General features: G+C 43.9%; 1 protein-coding gene across 1 annotated transcript; it reads right to left on the reverse strand.

Annotated features, from left to right (window-relative positions):
* Window positions 1–3285: 3285 nt before the first annotated feature.
* LOC123344276 (cytochrome P450 3A9-like) lies at window positions 3286–22342 on the reverse strand. Its single transcript, XM_044980308.1, has 13 exons — window positions 22185–22342; window positions 17519–17612; window positions 16953–17005; window positions 14785–14884; window positions 14071–14184; window positions 13672–13760; window positions 12558–12706; window positions 11610–11737; window positions 10715–10802; window positions 8909–9069; window positions 7528–7754; window positions 6290–6452; window positions 3286–3949 (listed from the first exon to the last, which is right to left on the reverse strand). The coding sequence occupies exons 1-13, from the start codon at window positions 22253–22255 to the stop codon at window positions 3851–3853; spliced, it is 1536 nt and encodes a 511-aa protein (XP_044836243.1). The 5' UTR covers window positions 22256–22342; the 3' UTR covers window positions 3286–3850.
* Between the last annotated feature and the right edge of the window lie 1100 nt (window positions 22343–23442).

Raw genomic sequence — 23442 nt, forward strand, 5'->3', positions numbered from 1 at the left:
ATTCGGCTCTCCCTATAGACTGGCACAGGTGTTCTCTGGCGTTTATGGAAGGGGCTTCTTGTCCACCCAGATTTTCTGTAGAAGATTATTATGTAGGAAGGTTGGCAGTTCTAACCCTGCCAGAACAGTAGGAAGGGCAACAAGAGTGTCCTTCAGGTAGACTGGCCCTGTATTATTATTTAGGGCTGTACTAAGAATAGAACATCAATGCAAGTACATTTGCTTCATGCTAACTGATTAGAAATGGCCTTTTTAAAAAAAAAGAACTTACTGAATTCTACTACAATATAAGTTATAGTTATTAGGAGATTCAAGCATGTGGGTGTTTCCTAGGTCATTTTGCTGATGGGTGGAGTGATGTGTGGATAACACCAGAAAGCACCATGAACGACAGCATCTGATCTTATTTCAGGAGGATCTGTATGGCTTTCCACCTTCCCCTGGCTTTTGCTGAGATCTTTGGATACAAATCAGTCACAGATTAATGCCTATTAACAACAAATGTCTTAAAATTATTACATGTGTTATGTAGACAAGTTAATGACAGGATTAGGTAAGCATGTGGCAAATTAGTATCCTATTCTCCTTAATGCAGGGAGATTGGACTCTGTGATCCAAAAGGCATTTTCCAATCTTATTATCTGTGATTTTTTTTCCCCTGGCTTTCCACAGAAGCTAGTTCTTTACAAAGCAATCAGAGACAAGCTGATACCCCATAGTCCTATTCATTTTGTTTTTAAAGGTCAATCATGTGAGTCCTCAAGTGAGGACAGAGTCCCTTTAGCTTTTATTGATATTGTAAATACCACATCCTGTCAACAAACTGGTGGAATCATAATGGCATGCAAAGTTCATTAACTAAGAGACACTTTCTTCTATCTTATGCAAACAAAGAACAAGCCCATAAACTGGGCTGTCAGCTTTTCTCATTTCCAAACCTAGATCTCCTGTAGAAATTGCTATAGGAGGAGCTCTGGGGGATGGTAAATCCCTTGAAAATCCTCTAACAGCGGATCCTCTGGGTTCCACAGGAATCTTGGGTTTTCTGTGATGAGGCTATGAGCCTCAATGCCTGTTCTAGGACCACTAACAGTGCTCCTCAAGTCCCACATAGTGTGATTGGCTTATTTAGCTGGTTCAGTAATAAAGCAGAGATCTCCATTAGTAACAAACACAATATAACAATATAGCAATTCGTTTTAACAATTTCAATTCTGCCCACAAAGAAAAGGGAAGAAGTGACCACCTTATAATGTCATAGGGGTTTTATTATGTAGCGTCGGCATGGGGTATATGGGAGAGGTTGTATATAATTTCCTTGCAGATTTAAAAAAGCATATGATCTTTCAAAAATGTCCATTATGTGTGAGTAGATTCCAAGTGATTTGGCATCCTGATAATTCTCCAAACCAGTTTATTAATGCTAGCAGGGGAAGACTGAAGAAGAATAATTCCCAAGTAACTTTAAAAATCATCTGCATACAAACTACTCTGTTGCTCTTTGTATATCTTTTGTTTATGTGTAGGCTTGCAATGCTGGTCTACTTTCTTAGACTTATTACTAGGTGCTCAACAGATAAAAGGGAGAGGGGACAACCTTGCCACATTCCTCCTTCCAACTGAAATATATGCAAAATAATTCCATTTGTCAGCTCCTTTGCAAAAGGGGTATTGTAAAGGACTCCAACACAATTAAGAAAAATTGGACCAACACTTAGTTGTGCAATTAACAAGAGACACTCGACCCTATCAGATGCATCCCTAGGGATAAAATTATTGATGGAATACCTAGTAACTTGGGCTTGGTGAATTAAGTGAAATATTTTTCTTTTGCTCTGAGCAGCAATTCTGCCTTTCACAAAACCAACTTCACTTTTGTAAATAATTAAAGGGATTGCATCATTTAGTATAGGTGCTGGAACTAGGGATGTTGGGGGTGCTACCGCACCCCTTGGCTTGAAGTGGTTTCCATTATATACAGAGTTTACAGTTTGGTTCAATGGCTCTCAGCGCCCCCACTATTCAAATTGTTCCAGCACTCCTGTCATTTAGGTGTTCTCATGTAGACAAGCCTAGTGTGTTACCATATTATAGAGTGAGCATCATTACACCACCTATGGTATGTTGTTTCTAGAAATTTTTACTAACAAGAATCATTTCTTGCCCAAAAGAGCAGCTTAGTAAGTTATATTTTGTGTGTTTGCTTTGAATATTCTACCTCTTCCTACAGCAACCAAAACAAATGCTGCTGATATGTAAAGAGCATATAAAGTATATGCCCAAAAGGCTAGGTTTTTGTTATTGCATTTATCTGAATCACTTGACCCTGGGTAGTAGCCTGCCTCTTATCTTGAGGATCTCTTCCTAGCAGTTTGACCTTACTGATTGATTGATCTTGCGACCCATACAATAAGGAGGGCTCATATCACAGAGTGCCTAGCACACAGTAGTGCCTAGTGTCAATAACAATGCCTGAATAATGCAACTTTCATTGCAGTCATCTTGTTCATTGTCAGAGGGCTCTTCCTTGGTCTCTCCCACATTCAGAATTTTACTTTATTGATTAAATGACAACATTGTGTAGTTAGTGATCAAATTAATAACCCTGCCCTAAAGTGATCCACTTAACTCAGGGGTGGCCAACCTGAGCCTGAGAAGGAGCCAGAATTTACCAGTATACATTGCCAAAGAGCCACAGTAAAATGTCAGCAGCCCCCCAACAGCTTCCTCGCCCACTCCTAGCACCTCCCACTGGCAGCCCCACTGATCAGCACCTCCCCCTCCCTCCCCGCACCTCCCAATCAGCTGTTTTGTGGCATGCAGGAGGCTCTGGGTGGGTGGGGGAGAGGGGGGGAGCGAGGGCACAGCAGGCTCAGGGAAGGGGGCAGGAAGTGGAGTGGGGGCAGGAAGTGGAGTGGGGGCAGGGCCTGTGGCAGAGCCAGGGGTTGAGCAGCGAGCACCTCCCTCCCCGGCACATTGGAAAGTTGGAGCCTATAGCTCCAGCCCAGGAGTCGGTGCCTGTACAAGGAGCCGCATATTAACTTCTGAAGAGCTGCATGTGGCTCTGGAGCCACAGGTTGGCCACCTCTGCATTTAACCAAAATACTAGGTAGGAGTTGTATTATTTGTAATACACTTTACAGTAGGAAGCTTTGATCAAGTTAAATGAAGGACCAAATTCAGTAAATTAAATGGAAGATGCTATATGGGGATAATTTCAGGGGTCCAGATTGAATATTTTTTCAAGTAAGAAGTGAACAAATTATTCAGAATACACAACAGAGAGCCCTTTCACAAACATTTTATGCGTTCTGTTCTCTGTATATGTTACATGCTTTTGTTCCATTAACATATGACCCAAGAGAAATTTGTTTTCTAGGATAGTCTCATCACATCCCAGTAAACTCAACAGCCCAACAGTTTATACACACTTTTTCAAATATCAGTACAACTCACAAAAATCCTGCCATTCCTTGTCATTTACCCATCCCTGCCCCCAGTAACTCTAGTGATTTCTATTTCAACAACGAAGTTCCCACTGCCTCTTGGATGAGACAGTAATTCCCTCTTCAGGTGGAGGAATCTCACTAAAAAAGAGTCAGAGAGGCAGAACAGTGCCTCAGTAGAATTTTTCCTTTATATACAGTCTCTAAATCTGATGGTATAAAAGCAATTTACAATCACTGCCCAGTGACTCAATTTACATTTCTGACAGTCATATTTTTGTGTAGATATTTAGTAAATGCCTTTGGAATGAATGGAAGCTCTTCTTCTGAGTCTGTTGCAGAGACCCAATGATGTGTAACGCCTCTGCTGGACTCTGGAAAGCTGCTGTGAACTCGGTTGGGTCTTAATCCTCTGGGTGTGAGGTATAAACTCTGGGGACTAACTTCAGAACAATAGGTTTCTCTGGTAGTATGAATCCCTGGGAATTCAGCTTGAGCGGGATCTGCAACATTAGTGGAGAAAAGAACATTTGTAGCCCAGCAAATAAAATATACACAGATTATCAAAGAGACATTATGCTTTTGTTTTCCCTTGTTTGCCCAAAATCCAGTCCAGGTTCATTCAAAACCTGCCCCACAGTTACTGTAAGTTTTACAAACTTGGACATGCTTTTGGTTTTCTATCAAACCCCCAGTCCAGGAGAGTTTACTCCTTGCTTGGGGTTTTGTTATGGAAGTTTCATCCAGCCCTAATGGGCCCAGACCTGGGAGGTGCTGAGTGCCTCCTGGCCTCAATGGAAGCAGCGGGTGCTCAGCATTTCTTATGTTCAAGGCCTGTGATGGGGTCTACCAAGCCTTCTCTGCCCCCTGCAGGAGGCGTCTCTGCCTTGACACACCCACCAGATGGAAAAGTGCCACCTGGGAAAGAGGGGGCAGTAAATTTAGACATCTGAGCACTACCTAGAGAGGCCAGTCAGGCTCTGGTACTGACAGAACCAACAAGACTTGGTCCTCCAGTGGCTAGAAGGAGTAGAAGGAGGCAGTAGCCAATCACGACCCACCAGGTGAGATAAGCAGGCTTGCCCCCTCCCATGTGACGGGATTGTTGGCTGGAGCTAAGGCAGGAGAGGAGCTTCTCCAATCCTACTCCAAAAGCACTTGAGCCAAGGTCAGGGCCTCACAACCTGACTGCACAGTTAGCTAATGACTGCAACAAACTGTGTTTGCTGTGCAGTTAAAAACCCAGGTGACCATTTTTTAGCTGAATTTCAACTAACTGTTACAGATCTAGCAAGCGGTGTGAAGGCGTCTTTGCTGTTCTTCACCTCTTCTTTCTTTCATCATTGCTTAATCTCCGTGAGCATTACAGTAAAATTTGGTATTCCCCATTACTTGTAGTTTCCAAGGAGGCAGCGTGTTCTATAGGACTGGGAGACTGGAGACCTGGACTTTTTTCTCAGTTCTGATACACACATTGTGTGTTCTCGTGCAAGTCACCTTGCTGCTTTCTGACTAAGCTTCCCTGTGTGTAAAAATGGAGCTAATGATGCTCCCCTGCCTTGTAGAGATCTTTGAAATCCATAGAAGAAAAATGCTATGTTGGTGCAAAGTCTCCACTATTATTTCTATGATTGCCATGTCATTTGCCTGCCTAATTGTGTAAAACACAGTGTTAGTGTTTCCAGCTGGGAATTTCTGAATGAAAACGGTGCACATACCAATGTTCTTTTTAGAGAGAATGATCTCTTTCTGCGTTAGCCCTTTTCAAAGCAGAAAGTGAAGTGGGTCTTTATTAAACTACAGGCACCAATGACAAACACACACTTGCCTTCCTCCTAGGAAATGTCTAAAAGACATCCATCCTTTGTGGATTATACACACCTATTGAAATGCCATTTGTGGCCCTTGGTTATTTCTGATCACTCACGTAGACCTGGTGATGCACAACTAAATTTACCTCTTTGATGCTCAGGGAAGGCATTTGCTTTTGTAAGACAGCAAGTTTCCCAGTTCCAGGAAATGACAGATCCTTGGCAAAACCATTTCTACAGCATGTCTGTCACAGTATGTCTGTGCTGCAGTATTCCTGATGGTTTATGATGGCTGTAGCTTTCATAGAAGGCAGTGTTCACCTCAACAAGAGCTTATTTCTTGCTTTAAAAAAAGTGCAATGGTTGTGACCCTAGTATTAGTGAAAGGTGGTTATAATTTTACTTGGAAAGTCTGGTAATATTTCAACCCTTTATAAGTAGCTTAAAGCCATTCCCTGTCATGCCCCCCATAGGAAAGGCTGCATGGGCAACTGGATAAGAGCAAAAGAGGTTTTGGATTTGTTTGGGACACATTCAATAATTTGATGAAGGACAAGGTCTGACTTCCAGATATCTCACCTTATGTTACTCAGGGACTTGAGCAATGGAAACAAAGACGCACATTTATAATCATTACTGAATAGGAGTCAAGCAATTTTTTTCCTCTATGGAACATGGTAACACTGTTGACTAATGTACTTGAATAAAGGCATCACTAAAGCTGATTAACCACTTTCCTCTCCTTTCTGTTCTGTAATGTTTCCTTGGTTGCTATTTTTTCCCTTATAGAATTACTCCCATGGTATATTTTAGAATACTGTATACTACACACAGTGCGTGCAATATACAATCTGCTATGTATTACACTTCTATGTTCTGTCATCTGTGTTGCACATTTATTTTGCATTTTTCACCGTGTACCATCTGTTTACCCAAATAAAGTATCTAAAATGGTTTTTAATTAACTGTTTCCAGTAAATAATCATCTGGTTTTCACACCTGAGTTTTCAAATGTAAATCTGGGTTTCTCACCTGGGTTTCTTTGCAGGGTCTGAAGGTGAAATTCTGCAGCAGACTGGCGATAGCAACTTTCATGGAGAGGAGAGCAAACCTCATTCCAATGCAGTTTCTGGGTCCAGCTCCAAAGGGCAGGTACACATAAGGATCCATCATTTCTTTGTTCTCTTTACTGAACCTGATTCCAATCACAAATGTAAGAAGGAAATTAGGGAAGCAAAGAAAAAGGAGGCCAAGTCTCTCTCTCGCTCGCACTCTCTCTCTCTCTCTCAAAGAACCTCTGATTGTGTATTAGAGAAACTTTGCTTTTAGAACTAGCACATCTTCGGTTATCCCAGCAGTCTAATAGTTACACAGCCCCTCAGATGTTCGGGGTGGGATGTGGAGAGGATCTGAGTTCAAAGCCCAAATTATGTCCTTTGCACCCAGGCTAGCAGCATCGTGAGTTCCACTCTTTCAAAATGACCACTACTTCTTTCCTATTGTTTCCTGAGAGAGTGAAGCCAGCAGACATCTTTATTAAGAGCAGCCTGTTGTTGCAGACCTACAGAGAATAATGGGAGATAGAGGCCATTTTGAAAATGACATCTAACTGTGGACAAGTATGCCCTCAGTCCCACTGAGATCAGTTTGAGGTGGTATCAGTTTGAAAGAGGACAGGTCTACGTGGCATTCTGTATAGCCCACCCCTTCTGAAGGAAAAACTTTCAGTGATGAATACTAATGGAAAAAATTACCTTTAATCCTAATGGTTTTCAACTGTAGCTTATATAAAAGATTTCAGCGAGTTCTGACTATATGGGAAGTTTTGACATGTCAGTATTATTCTGTTGTTGAGATGGGAGAAAGAAATAGTCTGACAGTGGGTGCTAAATTTCTCAAAAGGACCAATTTTTTAAATGAATTTTAACTCCTAAATGAATCAACCAATGTACTTGCAAAATCTCAGATAGTTCACTCTGTACTTAGAGAGTAAGTGCTGTACTTCCGAGGAGGATATACTGTATTCTTCATGTGTAACAGAGTTGTTAAATCCCTGCTTTAAGTGCAAAATTCAACTTAGCTTTAACTAGGGAATCATGAGTGGTGTGTCTTCATAATGATGAATCCTCTCCAGCTTTTGTATTGGCAAACAGGTGTTAAGATTAAACACAACAAGAATTTGTTTGTAAGAGACTGATATTTAGGAACGAAGTAATATAGGTAAAAGAGATAATTGTATTGTTCATTTCCTATTGATATAGATTCTGTACCTTTCGGGTCTGAACTCCTCTGGTTCTGGCCAGTATTCAGGGATACGGTGCAGAACAGAGGGTGGTATCATAACCACGGTGTCTTTTGGAATGGTCAGTCCATTTATCTCTACGTCTTTCTTGCAGACCCTTTCAAGTCGTCCTCCAAGAGGAAACAGCCTAAGGATTTCATTCACTGACATGTCGAGATACTCCATCTGCATCAGGGCTTTGTAGGTAAGAGGAGCCTTTAGGGGAATGGGAAAAAGGGTGTCAGGCATGAGGGACTCTAGATCAGATTTCCATGTGACCAGTGTGAAAACCATCATGTCCTCCCCTCTCATCTGTCACAGTGCACATTCTACATTCAATGCTGAACTGAATGTTCAGTGTGAACCTAAGGGTTCACCTTAATTTTCCTTTCCTAAATAATGTAAGTTTCTGGAAATCTCTGCCCATTTTTGCAAACAAAGTTTGTACTTAAAATCAGCAGATCTTGGAGCCTCCTAGTGTGGCCAATGCATTTTTGAAAAGTGGCATCTCTTGAAACATGTAGAAGTCCAGTGTAAGAGATCACAAACACCATAATATGAGTACCCATGAATAATGGTATGAATTTCCTGAGTTGTTCCAAGAATACTCCATGTCTCCCATCTAGCATCTCCTTTACATGAGCGTAATTTTCTACTCTTCGTTGTTTAGCAAGTTAAAGTAACTAGAGGTAATTTGGCCCTTGCTGAGTGTGTGAATTCTGATGTGAGAGATAGATAGAAAAAAGGGTAGTATGGGCAAAATACATAGACAAGCAGAGATAAGAAAAACAAGATATGTATGTGTGTCTCTGTGTCTGTGTATGTTGGTATAATATACATATATGACTCAGTAAGGATTTATTTTATTGTCCCATGGCCAGAGTTACTGGTGTTGGTTTGAGACTAGGGATTTAAAAATTGTACTAAACACTGATTTGTAATCCCTGGTATTGCCAGGCTACTGTTATCCGTGTTCACCATCCCCTGAGCCTCTCTTCCCCTCAAATATCATCTGGAGATTTTGAGAAATGCACAACAGCTATTATGCATATAATAGTCATGGTACGGAGTTTGCAAGACAAGTCATGGTATATTCCACACATGGTACTTTATGTAACATCCCTGAAATGAACATATGTCATTTTGGAAGCAAGTTATTGGCTCTCCTTTTAGTGAAAGCAGAAATTTTTTGAAGTGTGCCCATCAGAGCTACCACAGGATAGCAGAGTCAGTATTTATTAAATGGTAGGTTTTTAGCACATGTATTTAATGTCATTAAAGAACAGTCTCATTAACTTGACTTAACTAGAGGGAAGAAACTGGCTTTAAAGAGGCTCTATGCAATCACTGAGCAGCCAACGTTCTCTTACCTTGTTTGGTAAAACTGAGTCTATCTCCTCCTGCAGCTTTTGCTGCACATCAGGGTGGGTGGCCAGTTCGTAAGCCAGGTAGCCAAGGGAGTTGCTGGTGGGCTCATATCCAGCAAAAATGAAGATAAATGCTTGTGCGAAGATCTCAGCATCAGTCAGGCCTGTGAGAAGAGAGGAAAACAGGTAGAAAAGTTGAGGCCCAAACGCTACAGCACATAGGCTGCACTCTTTGTACATAGTATATTTTATAAAAGTATAGATGGGCAACGATTTATTATTATTAAGGCTACAAATTTTTCCTGGAGGTTGCAGAAGTCATGGAATCTGTGACTTCCAGCGACCTCCATGAATTCAGCCCTGTCAGCTGGGAGCTGCGGGGTCCCTCCACTGCCCGCTATGGCAAGGGGGACCCACAGCTCCCTGTTGCCGCAGGCAGCAGGACCCCCTGCAGCTCTTGGTGGATACGGGCAGCAGGGCCCCTGCAGCTCCCGGCAGAAGTGGGTGCCAGGGCTGCAGCTCCTGGTTGATGCAGGTGGTGGGGCTGCAGCTCCTGGCCACCGGCAGCTCCCAGCGGATGCACACAGTGGGGGCCCCCAGAGCTCTGAGCACACAGCTCCCAGCTGAAACAGGCAGTGCGGCCTCCCAGAGCTCCATCGCAGGCAGCAGGGCCAAAGCGCCCAACCACCTCGGGCAGTGGGGTTCCCTCACAGCTCCCAGACACCACAGGCAGTGGGGGGCCCCTCAGCTCCTGGCTGCTGGGGGGTAGGGGGCCCAGGAGCTCAAGCCACTGTAGGTGGCAGGGGTACCCCAGAGCTCTGAGCCACCATGGGCGGCATAGCCCTTGGAGTTCCGTGCCGCCGCGGGCACCAAAAGTCCTTCAAAGTTCCTGGCCACTGTGGGTGGCAGGGTTACCCTGGAGCTCCAAGCCCCCACAGGTGGTGGGGGCCCCCAGAGCTCAAAGCACCCCCACAGTTGCTCAGTCTTTGCAGGCGGTGTGGGGACTCCGCAGCTGGGCTCCCCATTTTGTCAGGGATATATTCAGTAAAATCCAGGGACTGGTCACGGACTTCCGTAAATTTTTCTTTATTGCCCATAACCATCCCTGACTTTTACCAAAAGTATCCCTGACAACATCTTAGCCTTAATGATTATTATTATCCCATAGGCATGGCTGATGGGGTATGATGGGACAATTAAACAGGGACTAATGATTGCTTTGTAACCTCTGGCGTTGTTGATTGGTTTATGCAGAACACACAAAGCAAACACACAAACATGGGTTCCTGCTAAGTTTGCTGTGGTTCATTTTCACGTTATCTAACCCAAGTATTCTGTGGTTACATAAATGTCATAGGACACCTGCTATCATCCAGTCCTGAGAAGAACTGAGGATATTTCTAACCAAGCTGTAACTGAAGCAGTTTTCCTTACATGAATTGTGAATAGTGATGCAATGTAAACAAATAGCTGGGGGGAGGGGGCAAGCTGGCCTTTTGTTAGGTACCAACTCCATATTTTTCACTGGCCAAGGCTAACGATTATATGGAAGGAGTTGGCCTGGAATGCATGTCTTCTATTCTACTAGTGGAAAAAGTATTACACAAAAATGATGATAACTTGTCCCCATCTAATTCTGTGCTGAACAAAAATCTATGTATAGTCCAGGTGAGTCAAGGAGTCCTCTCCCCAGCTGGAGACGGGGGGATGAATTATTTATTTCCTCTCCAGTAGGACACCTATTTCTATTCCCCTCACTCCCACAGCCCCCAAAGGCACTCACAAGTATGGGTATTTTTATGGTGTTACCTTTATATGTGTGAGTCACTCCATTGCTTTCATGGCTAGTGTTAGAGTTCTGGGATTCGATCATCAGCTGCAGGAAATCCACTCTGCCCTGGGAAAAGAAGTAACCACTCAGTGGAGAGCTGATCTGGTGCGAGATCCCCTAAGGAAGGCTCAGAAAGATGGGTCTCAGAACACAAATGTTGTATTTTAAGGTCCCCGGGAGTGGCCAGAGAGGACCCAGCAGAATGTAAATGCCTTTCTTGTTACATTGGGTCAAAACATGAAACTCTTATGCTTCTGGGAAGGTTCCATCCGCCCAGTCCCAAAGAGACGTCAGCAAAGACAGCAGACTTGGTCTCTTGCTGTCGCAAGGAATGATGACTGCAGAGCTAAACTATTTTTGTCCACTTTGCAAAGCACCCTCATTACTACAGCTGTGCAATTTTAGGGGAAAGTAATAACTACATCTCAGTAAGTGACTTTTACAAGTAGCTACCTTACAACAGGATTACTCTGGGGAGAGGAAATCTAGCAGGGAGATAAATGTGATTCTGTCATTTTTGGAGAGTGAAGACTGCTTCTTTTGGGGACTGTGCTCCTGAATCCCACAATATCCATGACACTGCAGTGTGTATTGATGCACAGCTCTACTGCTTGCTCAGTGGAGTCTCTCCCTCTGTCTGCTCTAGCTCTCCATGTCCACTCCTTAGGGTCGTTTTCTGTAAATCATAATCTGCAGGCCCAAACTGCAATCCAGTTTGCTTGGTTTTTACCCTGATATAGCCTGAGATCACTGATGCACACATGCTATTGTGGTCCTTTGCTAGACTCTAACTCAAGCAAGTAAGTGTTTTTCACTTGGGCTAACTGAATAGAGAATGTTCTCTGGCATCATGACTGGGAGAGTCCTGCTTACCCCTTTGGCCTCTTTTTCACGTTCCTCCTTTATTTTGGCGATCGACGTTGTGAAGAATTTTATGGCATCTTTGGGGAAAAAATTCACATTCATCTTCTTAAGAAGGGGAATGAGGAATGGGCATACAACTAGAAGGGAGACAAAAATAACTGTGATTGAAGCAATGTCCAGGGAATAAAAGTCCATTTCACCTAAGATATCTATGGTAAAATATTAATTAGAACAACTGGAAACGTTTATTAGAAAGATGAGGCTGCATCTAAATGATGGCTCTATTTGTTCACATCTCCTGTGCACTTGGGAGCCCACTGAGGGCCTGTCCACCACCATGTTTCCTGTGGGGCAGATGGGCTCCACCTTGCCTCTATTCAAGTTTCTGCACAAATGATATAATTTAGCCCTAAATGTAAATGAAAGCAAAAGGAACATTCCACTATTTCACACCATGTCCGACTGGTGCCACTGTCATTGAGACTGGGGAGTCATATTCTGAGGGCAGGACATTCCTCCAGTTTGCACTAGCAATACTGCAGTGATATTGACCAGAATGAAAATTCTTTGAAATTCTTCCAGTCATTTCAGACTGACCTCAATGTTCTGAGATTCACTAACCTCTCAGGTCCCAGCAAACACCTACAAATCATTCCCACAGCATTGTGCTCCTTCCCATAACTCATAGACAAAATTCTGAGCTTACTAGCACTTGCGTAACTCCAGATGATTCTCATCAGTGGGATTGTATGGGTATAAATTAGAGCAGAATTTGTCTAAGATGACCCTTGAGACTTTTATCCTTAGCAGTAAAGTTGCCTAGTCATTGGCTTATAGGCTAAGGTATAGCCACTTGTATTGTGTAAGCAATAGACCGCTTGTCTGATTCTGATGCTGAAGTCACGGTTCAAAACGAAACACTTAAATGGAATCTTTCGTGAGCAAGAGCCAACTTACATATCAAAATGAAGAGTGGGTCAAAAAAGTTAAACTTCACTAGCTTCTTGATTTCCTTGACGAAAGGATCTTTGGGGTTGTTCATGGAGTCAATGTTCACACCGAAGGAAGTGCTAGTGACAACATCCATGCTATAGGCTCCAAAGATGCTGAGAAAAAAATAGAACACAGACAGGGGAGTTAATGTTTGAAATAGGTAATTACAACTTTTCCCTCCCTTCCTATATTGCATCTCCTTAAAGAAAAGAAAACTCTCATGAGACTTTTCTTTATGGTGTTGAAAAGCCCCACCCTTTTCAAGGTACTCAACACAAATAGAACATCTATAGGGAAAGGGATAGGTTTTCATGACGTTTTACCTAGAGCTCGCAGAATGTAGAAGCTGGTAGCCTTGCTCTGGATATTACACAACATAATGTATTGGCCTATGTGTGTGTGTCCTCTGGTGGAATCAGACCTATTCAAGGGCCTGTGAATATTTTGTCAGGTGGCTGTGGCCTCTTATGAGCCCTAGTTCTGTGGACAGCTGATATTAAATCTGTGTGCTCCAGTGGTAGGATAAATGAGCTGTCAAAAATTAAATAAAAATAAAATAATAATATTTTATTATTTGTATTCCGGTAGTGCCCAAAACATGCTGGGTCAACACAGGCAAAAAGACACAGTCTCTGCCCCCAAAGGATTCCCATCTAAGACCCTTCATGGAAGCACACCTTTACAAAAAAGTTTTGACTGACCAAGTCTCAGCTTTGGTCTTCATGTATTAAATCATAGACTTAGAGATAGTAAAGGTCTGTTAGCCCATCCTCTAAATCTCCTTGCCAGTGCAGGGTTGTTCCCTACACTACATATTCTAGGGTTTTTTCCACTCTAGTTTAAAATGTGCCAAACTTTGGGGCTTCGACCAGTTCCCTTGAGAGACTATTCCACAGGTTTCACCCCAGGGAGTTTTTCTTGAGATTTAGCCTAAATTTTCCCTTTTAAATTTCATCTTAGCCCTGTTCGTCACTTCAGAAGTCTGGTTTATCCAAGAACAATCTGCATTGCCAGTAATGAATGAACCAAAGAGTTGCTAACAAGATTTGCTGTTCCTGTTCCTGGCAGAGTTACTCACTCCTTAACGGCCACGGGCTCATCCTTTTCTGCTTTCTTCTGAACATTTCTCACCAAAACCTCCCCGTAATGCTTGATAATGGGAAACATCTGAAAGACACATTACAGGACATGACTTAAACATATCAAATTTTATTTCTTCATTAAGCGTAGCTTGGGAAAAGCAGAGGGGAGGTTCATTAATACTTATTAGACTTGATCCGTTTCTACTGTTGGGGGCTTTCTGTTTTAATCCTTTTTCCTTTTTTCTTTTTTTTTCCATTAGGAGGCCCAAATGAAATAGGCCAGTTTAATAATTTGAATCGGACTGAAGAGACCAGACCATTATAACTATCTCAGCCTGAACGCCATCTGTGCACTGACCCAAGGGTTAGTTTGTGACTGGTCCTCTGGGTTTTACCTCCTTTAGCTTCCCACTGGTGAAGGTTGGGGAGAGCACAGTGCGAATCCTCTTCCACTTCTCATCCTCAGCTAGGGAGACAGCCAACTCCAGCTCTCCCACGAGACCTAAATTCTGGGGTGACAAAGGCAAGTTTATAACTATCAAGAAGCTATTGGGTTTCTCTAATAAAGATAAGAGTGCACGAAGCAATCCTTTTCCCTCCCCACATACACACACTTCCCCAAACTGGTTACATTTAGGCAGATATACCCACAAGAAGACACCAACTCCACATGCACAGGGGAAGACCTGTACAAATGTATACCCACTAACTCAGACTGGTGTACATGCACTTGTGCGCGCACACACACACACACACACACACACACACACAATCAAATTCAGCTCTCATTTATACAGGTGTAACCGAGAGCTGACTTTGTCCTAAATACTTTTTTTTTTTAATAAATAAAAGTCAACGACCTAAGCAGCTTTTAAAGTGCAGTCAACCAGTTTTCTTTGAGAGCCAGGGTATCCAGTTCCAGGTGAGGTCCCCCTGCTCCCTTGCTCCTTTAGGGATATGCAGTGGCCACTTAGATTAGTCCCAGGTGTGCATTCGTTCTGCATCTCCGAAAGAAATCTCGTGTATCCCTACAGTGTTCAACTACAGTATTTGATGTTCTTACAGCTTTATTGCATCTTTCTGATTAATATTAATGATTACAAGCCTACCCGCCGGTTGGTAAAGGTAGTGAAGCACTCTTTCACCAGCACAGTTTTAATTACTGTAGAATCTGTGACAGCCAGCACAGGTTGCCTGCCATCATAAAACCTATGGGGGAAAAGCAATAAAAATTCTTGATTAACTACTATCAGTGAAAGTCAGGAGTTAAACTAAAGCTCCTTCCTCCCTGATGTTTCTCTGATAGCTACAAGTCCTAGTCTTTCTTAGCTTCTATAGCAAAGTGCACTGACTGGAAATACAGAATCATAGAAATTAGAGATGGAAAAGGCCTTTCAGGCCACCATATATTCCTGCCGTTTCCAGCCACTGCAGGAATGTTTCCTTTGAGAGACTATGCCTGTCTGAAAAACCTCTCTCACACACACATAAATATCCCCAATATACAGCCTCCATCTATCTTTTCTGAAAGGGACCCAGCATCATATTTTAGTCACTTCAAAAAAAGCAAGTTAAATGGAGTTTTAGGTGCAGTACATACCCATTCCCAGTTCCCCCTGTTATGCTTACAGTATTACAGTTGTGTTTTAAATTTGTTTTCTGTTTCTTGTAGTTGCATTAAAGACCCACACAAAGAATAGGAGGAACTGAGTATCCAGGGGAAATGGTGAAAATGACTATGTACAAAGTGCTGTCAAATGCACATAGTTAAACTGAAGCTACAGAGAGAAATACTGTTTTTTCTCGACTTTCTTTCATTTATAGTCATGTGGGTGCTACTGGTATCTCTAGTAAGTAAAAGATTTCAGGCCAAGGTGTCATTTTTAAATGGATGATGCTCATTTAATTTCATCTCATTCCTCCTAGTTGTACTTCAGTTTGCTGCCCTAGACTCCTCTCCCTCTTTGGTGCTTATGCCCTTCGAATTCACATAGACAGCTCTCTACAGTTCCTCATTTTCCCAAGTAAAACATTTATTCCTTTCAATCTTTCCTCAAAACAATCCCTTCCTTCTCTCTGGAGCTAGAATAGGATTTTTCCTTTTTGAGATTTGTACTGGAAAATCTTTTCCAAAAACAAACAATCCATAGTACAAAATTTTCTGTGATACAAGCCCCTTATGCGATGTCATGCATAACTTGAATAACAACAAAAGGTTTATCAGGAACAAATAATGCTCAGCAAGATGTCACAGTAAGTTATCACACAATGTGAAAACAAAAGGAATGCTTCACATTTTTTTTTACAAATTTTAAAGAGAGGGTCCAATCCTGTAGAAGGCCAAACACCTTCTAAAATCAATGAGAGATGAGAGGTACTGAACACAGAGCTACTGAATCCTAAAGGTAGTAGGTACCTTCACTTTCACTCTTTGGACTATAGATTTCCAGACTCTTACTCTCCGTTATGATGTTAGCAGTAAATTTGTTCCATCCTTTTGATTCACGTACTTGAATCTTTTCAGCTGGTTGCGCTGAAATACACCTGTAGATTGGCTTGAATTCTTGTTTTAAATCATGGTTTTAAGACCAGATTTTTAAAGATTTATTATCCTATAATGGACATAAGTTAAATATGGATTTATATGGGTTTTTGAATGGATGGGAAAATGTTATAAGGGACAGCTGGATAGATTGCAGAAGATACCAGAGCATGTAGCCCAAGTAATAACCACAGTGGCAAATGCTGTAGGGAGTATCCAGTGTCGAGTAAGACCAGTGGTAATGTAAATGTGTCACGCTTCAGCATGTCAGGGTTAGAGATGGAACTGGAATCTATATACAATAACAGCATAGCTGTGTAGTATCTGGAATACATATACCTTCCTTTACAGTTTGCAATCCAGGAGAACTGGACTTCTAAGGTACAAATTTCCTTTTATGTCAATAGTAGCTTTGCCATTAACTTCAGTGAGAGCAGGAGCTGGCAGTCTGCATCTGATATGGAACTGCTTTCATGTGAGAGTTCAGATTAACATGTACATAGCATGTCTGTGGCCCGGATCCTGCAGTCAGCTCCATGTGAATGGATGCTTGCATCTGGGCGCTGCCCCATCAACCTTTTTGGGGTTCCACATGGAGAACAGGGTCCAGTTACAAAATTCGGGCCTTTGAGCTCTCCTCTTCCAGTGGGTTTTTTTTCACCCTCCGATTTGGATTCTGACTATAGGATAATGTGAGGAGACTACCAAACAGTATTGGTGGTTAAACATACTCACCCCCAGATTTTCCCATATTTCTCATAGCACGTAGAGTCAAACACCAAGAAACCCTGCAGAGAGAGATTTTTAAAATGGAATTAGAAAAGAACTAGGGTTGCCAGGGGCGGGGCTGGGAATGGGGCTGTAGTGGGACTTAAAAGTCTAGAGCTAGCAGCTGGGTCAAGCACTCCTGTGTGCAGCTCCTGAGACTTGTGTGACTCCTAATGTCTTTGTGAGAGATAGAATCCTATAAGAACATAGACGGATCTAGTTATTCTAGGGGCGTATCACGCTTGAGGTTAAGGAGTCTGTAAATAAACTGTTTGCAAGGAACTCAGTAAATAGTGACTGCAAACCAGCCGCCTATGTGTGTTCACATATTTTGGGCAATCACCCCAGGGCTCATCATGCCCTTCAGATTATCATCTGCATTACAGAAATGTTATCCTGCATTGGATCCTACGCAACCTGTGCATTAGAGCAGAGCTTAGCACACAGGAGAACTCAGCAATGCAGTATACAAATCTGGCTATTGTATGATGGACATATATTTCTGGAGCCAGGAGAAGCCTTCAAACACTCACTTTACGATACTCCAAGGCAGTTCCAAAGAAAGGCAGTGGCTTTGGCCCAGGGATGCCCAATTTCTTGAAAAAACCAAATGGCCAGATCCCATATCTGTAAAAATAACAGCAGAATCTGAAGGCTCCAGGACAGTAATTGCAGTGATGTTGGGGCTGAAAGACCTCAAAGCCTATCCAGAGGAAGTGAAACTGTTGCTTTAGTTCAGGAATGAAGCACCTACTCTGGAAGCTAGAAAATGTGGTTCAAAAAAATTGTGCTTTGTAAAGCTATTTAATAAACATAGCTAGTGATAAACCTCACAGCTGCACCACAAATCTTTGGAGAGTAGCCCTGAGGTAAAAGCAAGCCTCTCATAAAGGAATAGGTGCTCCAGTAAAAACAGGGTCTTCAACCTATTAGCAAAAGCCTCTCTAGGCTCATTGCCAGCTCATAAAGAGGAGCCAGAAAGTAATGAAGAAATGAGAACAAAGCTTTTTTTTTTTTTTTTTTTTTTGCAGAGAAATCAAAATGGAGCCGGAAGTTAAGTCCTGAGCAGGGCTCTTGTGAAAGCTGTACTTTGATTTCATGTATTGTTCTCCCTGTGCTTAGCCCAATGTTAGTCAGTGGTGTGTCAGGGGGCCCCGTCTGACAGGTTTCTGTTTGGATTTTGTTGAAAGCTTTGCAGATTTCTCTCCTCTGAAGCACCCTTTTTTGGTGTTGTAACGTTATTACGCCTACCTCAGGGCTCTCTGCTTCTCTGTGAAGATCTGGGCTGCATCATTTTGAAGTTTGTCTTTGGCTGTGTTGAAAAAGCTTTTCAAATACTATATTTGTTTTCAGATGGAGGTTACCAGCTTCCCAAGCGAGAGCTTTGTTGCTAAATGAATGTTATAGCTCCAGTGTTTGTCAAGGAAACCGTATCAAAGGCCTTGTTTGTCCCAGAACAACAGTTGCCATGCAGCCTGCCTTTCTTCCAGGTGACTTCTCCCTGGGACACCAGGAGCCATGCTGGGGTAGGGAAGTGTAACTTACACCTCTCTTTATTATTACTAGTTAGTATTTGTATGATGGTCATGCCTAGAAATCCCCACTGTGATAGGTGCTGTACAAACACACTGTTCGAGAGTCTTTGTCCCCAAGAGCTTACAGTCCAGACAGCCAAGACAGACAAAGAGTGAGGAAAAAGACAGTCTTAATATAAAGATTCCCTCAGCAACTTCTTAGCAACTTCAAGCTTCCAGTCAGTCACTTGCAAGCCATTAATAGCAGAACAGCATTGGCGTGTGAGAAAACCAGGGTCCACTCACTCCCGCCCTGCAAATTGCTCTCATGGATGCTATTTTCTTGCGTTGTCTTTCCACTGATCTTGCAGAGCGTGTGTGTAGAATAGCATGAGCTAGTGCCATTTACTGCATATCCTCCCTGTAGGGCAACCTTTAGATTGTAAGACCAACATCTTACTACATGTTTGCATAGCACCTAATACAATGGGGCCCAAACCTAGCTAGGCCCTCTGGCAGCTCCTGCTAAATAAATAATAATCCCAAGGGTTTGTTGTTACTTTGTCTTAGTAACCAGATCCTTACAATTCATGAGAATATGCCAAATCTCTCTTCCTTGAGTTTAGGATGGGTGGACCATCCCTTTGTCCAGATGTCTTGAAATATACTAACCAGAGAGGCCATGAAGAATTTCAAGGGCTGGGGATTCTATAGAGATGGAATATTTGTTTTCAAACATTCCATATCCTAATATTTCAACCTAATATTTCATGGCTTAATATTTCAACCTAATAGCGTTTTTTGACGGGGTAACAAGCTTTGTGGATGGGGGGAAGCAATAGATGGGGTATATCTTGAAATTAGTAAGGCTTTTGATACTGTTCTGCATGACCTCCTCATAAACGAACTAGGGAAATATAGCCTAGATAATGGTCTCCAACCTTTTTATGCCCAAGATCACTTTTTGAATTTAAGGGCAACCCAGGATCTACCCTGACCCTTCCCTGAGGCCCCGCCCCTTCCCCGCCCCACTTACTCCATCCCCCCCTCTGTCTGTCACTCGCTGTCCCCCCACCTCACTCACTTTCACCGGGCTGGGGTAGAGGGTTGGGGTTCAGGAAGGAGTGCAGGCTCTAGGCTAGAGTCGAGAGATTCACCGTGTGGGACGGGGCTCTGGGCTGAGCCTGGGACAGGGTGTTGGGGTGCAGGAGGGGGTGAGGGGTGCAAGCTCTGGGAGGGCATTTGGGTGCAGGAGGGGGCTCTGGGCTGGGGCAGTGTTGGGGTGCAGGAGGAGGTGTGGGCTCTGGGAGGGGGCTCTGGGTTGGGGCAGGGGGTTGGGGTGTCGGGGTGGTAAAGGGTGCTGGCTCTGGGAAGGGGGTCAGGGCTGGGGCTTGGGGTGCAGGAGGGGGTTTGGGGTGCTGGAGGGGGATCGGGTGCTGGCTCTGGGAGGGGGCTCAGGGCTGGGGTTTGGGGTGCGGCCTCCCTCTGGGCAGCACTTACTGCTGGCAGCTCCCAGTTGCAGCATGGCTGCCGCTAAGGTAGGCTCCCTGCCTACCGCGGCCCCATGCCACTCCCAGAAGGGACCAACGCGCCCCTGCAGCCCCTGGGTGGGCGGCAGCACATGACTCCGTGCCCTGCCCCTCTCTGCAAGCACTGCCCCCACAGCTCCCATTGGCCACAGCTCTCCGTTCCCAGCCAATGGGAGGTGTGGGGTGATGCTTTTAGGCTGGAGCAGCGCGTGGAGGGAGACGCCTGCTCCCCTGCTCCCGGGGCCACGCTGGCCACTTCTGGGAGCAGCGTGGGGCCGGTGCAGGCAGGGAACCTGTCTTAGTGGCAGCCCCTCTGTGCCGCCAGAGATTGCAATTGATTGGGAGATCCTCTACAATCGACCAGTCGAGCACCATCAACCGGTTGGTGACCACTGGACTAGATGGAGCTACTATAAGGTGGGTGCATAACCGATTGGAAAACCATTCCCAGAGAGTAGTTATCAGTAGCTCACAGTCAAGCTAGAAGTGCATATTGAGTGGGGTACCGCAAGGATTGGTTCTGGGTCCAGTTCTGTTCAATATCTTCATAAATGATTTAGATAACAGCATAGAGAGTTCACTTATAAAGTTTGTGGACTATACTAAGCTGGAGGAGTTGTACGTGCTTTGGAGGATAGGATTAACATTCAAAATGATCTGGACAAACCGGAGAAATGGTCTGAAGTAAATAGGATCAAATTCAGTAAGAACAAATGCAAAGTAATGAAGTTAGGAAGGAACAATCAATTGCACACATACAAAATGGGAAATGATTGCCCTGGAAGGAATAGTGTGGGAAGAGATCTGAGGATTATAGTGGATCACAAGCTAAAAATGAGTCAATAGTGCAACACTGTTGCAAAAAAAGTGAACAGCATTCTGGGATGTATCAGCAGGTGTGTTGTAAACAGGACACGAGAAGTAATTCTTCCACTTTACTCTGTGCTGATAAGGCCTCAGCTGGAGTATTGTGTCCAGTTCTGGGCACCACATTTCAGTAAAATGTGGACAAATTGGAGAAAGTCCTGAGGAGAGCAGTAATAATGATTAAATGTCTATAAAACATGACCTGTGAGGAAAGATTGAAAAAGAAAACTGTGTTTGTTTTGTCTGGAGAAGAGAAGACTGGGGGGGGGGGGCAGGATAACAGTTTTCAAGTACATAAAAATGTTATTACAAGGAGGAGGGTGAAAAATTGTTCTCCTCATCCTCTCAGGTTAGGACAAGAAGCAATGAGCTTATATTGCAAAAAGACAGGTATAGGTTGGGCATTAGGAAACTTCCTGTCAGGGTAATTAAGCACTGGAACAGATTGCCTAGGAAGGTTGGGGAATCTCTGTCATTAGAGCACAGGTTCCCAAACTGTGGGGTGCACCCCCCCTAGGGGGTGCAGAGGAACATTCGGGGGATATGGCAGGCTGGGCCAGCCCCCATGGGAGGCGGGGAGGGAACGCCATTCAGCCCTGCTCCAATCCCAGCTCTGCTCTGGCCTCACCCCCAGTTGTGGTGCTAGCTCCCGGCCCCGTGCCTGACCCTGTCTCCAGCCTCAGTGCGGCTCCGCTCCTGGCCCCACCACAGCCTCGGCCCTTGGCCTTAGCTTCCTTCTTGGCCCGGGGCCAAGGCTGGGGGCAGGAGCAGGAGTGGAGCCATTGACAGCCCCTGGTGTGGGCCTGGCTGCTGGCCCCACTGCAGCCCAGTTGCAGCTCTGGTCCCACACCCAGCCTCAGCCCCTGGCCCTGTCTCTGGCCCCGACCCTAACCCTAACCCTAACCCTAACCCTGTCTCTGGCCCTGGCCCCAGACCTACCCCCAGCTGCAGCCCCCAACCTTGGCCCTCTTACCCCTGGCCACATCCCTTCCCCCTGCTTCTGGCCCCGGGGAGGGCGCAGACAGGGCATAACTCTCAAAAGTTTGGGGACCACTGCATTAGAGGTTTTTAAGAGCAGATTGGACAAACACCTGTCAGGAATGGTCTAGTTATTACTTAGTCCTGCCTTGAGTTCAGGGGACTGAACTAGATGACCTGTTGAGGTCCCTTCCAGCCCTACACTTATATGAGTCTATGAAACAGCCAGTAACATTTAAATTAACAGTGGCTCTCCTTCAAGAATTTGAAACCAGCACAAGTAGAAAAGCAATGTGTAGAATTATACTTACAGTATCAGGAGAAACAGCAGTGCAATCAGGAGAGCCCAGGTCTCAATGGAAAAGCTAGGAAGAAGGTTCATTTTAGCTCGGTACTCTCAGTTTCTTGTTCTCTGTCTGACTTCTCAGTTCTTTTTTCCTCTGTCTGCTCTGGGCAGCGTTGGGACTAGGGAAAGAACAGTGTCGCAACTTTTTATCTGTTTGTCTCTAATCACGTGGTTCAGTGACTGAATGAAACTTGAGCTGATCCTTTATGTAATCAAAAGGGTGCAGTGAATGCCAAAGATCGTGAAAATGCCAATCTAGACAGGTAATGTTACCTTTAATAGCTCATGACAAAAGATATAATGTAATCTCTAGGAATCCTCAGTACAAGTTCTTTAATATACACACAGTCAGCTATTCCAGTTTTCTCTTGATAAAGTTCCTCCAGTGTAATATTTAGTTTTAATGAGTAACCACCCAATGGGCTCCTAAATAGAAATAAATAATGTCAAAGTGACAATAAAAAGACAACATACCTATACAGAGTGTGTGACGGGTGCCACCTGGAACTGGGGTACCAATGAGCTCTCTGACCCACTGGTCTGGGTTCCCTTTCACACTGTACTGTTGTGACAAGCTGCAAAGCTCTCCAGCCTGCACTTTCACGAGCATTCACACAGGTAGGGACACACCCAGCTGCAGTTACACACAGGCTCTCTAACCACCAGCTTCCCAGCCCGGGACCCCAGAGCAGTACCGTTCTGCCCTGGGCAAATCTGGCCAGTTTATGGGTTTAATACCCGGTCCGCCTCTCCCTCAATGTGAAGAGAACAATGCACACCTGTGGTAACCAAGCAGAGATTTTCCCCAAGCTCTCCAGTCAAAGATCACTGGTTTAGATTAAAACAAAAACAAGCTTATTAACTACAAAAGATAAAAGCAGATTACCTACCAAATAAACAAAAAATGCAAACTAAGCTTAATATACTAAATAGATTGGATATGAATTAGCAGATTCTCACCCTGAGAAATGATACAAGCAGGCTGCAGATTCTTAAGGGGCAAGCTTCACTTGATTTACAGCTCGGAATTCCCAGGTCTTTCATACACAGGCTAGAAATCCCTTTAGCCTGGGGCCAGCACTTCCCCCAGTTCAGTCTTTGTTCCTCAGTCGTTTCCAGGAGTCTTCTTGTGTGGGGAGTGAAGAACCTCAGATGATGTCACTCCCTACCTTATATAGCTTTAGTATATGGCAGGAACTCTTTGTTTCAAAACTTGGGTCCCA

The sequence above is a fragment of the Mauremys mutica genome, chromosome 11, assembly GCF_020497125.1.
Source record: "Mauremys mutica isolate MM-2020 ecotype Southern chromosome 11, ASM2049712v1, whole genome shotgun sequence".
In the NCBI taxonomy this organism is placed as follows: domain Eukaryota; kingdom Metazoa; phylum Chordata; order Testudines; family Geoemydidae; genus Mauremys; species Mauremys mutica.

Excerpts from the sequence above, each read along its gene's own strand:
- LOC123344276 (XM_044980308.1), bottom strand. The coding sequence starts at position 22,255 with ATGAACCTTCTTCCTAGCTTTTCCATTGAGACCTGGGCTCTCCTGATT. Across the intron at positions 11,738-12,557 it reads CCCACTCTTCATTTTGATAT|TTGTATGCCCATTCCTCATT; the intron begins GTAAGTTGGCTC and ends TCTCCCTTCTAG. Across the intron at positions 3,950-6,289 it reads GACCCTGCAAAGAAACCCAG|ATCCCGCTCAAGCTGAATTC; the intron begins GTGAGAAACCCA and ends CTAATGTTGCAG.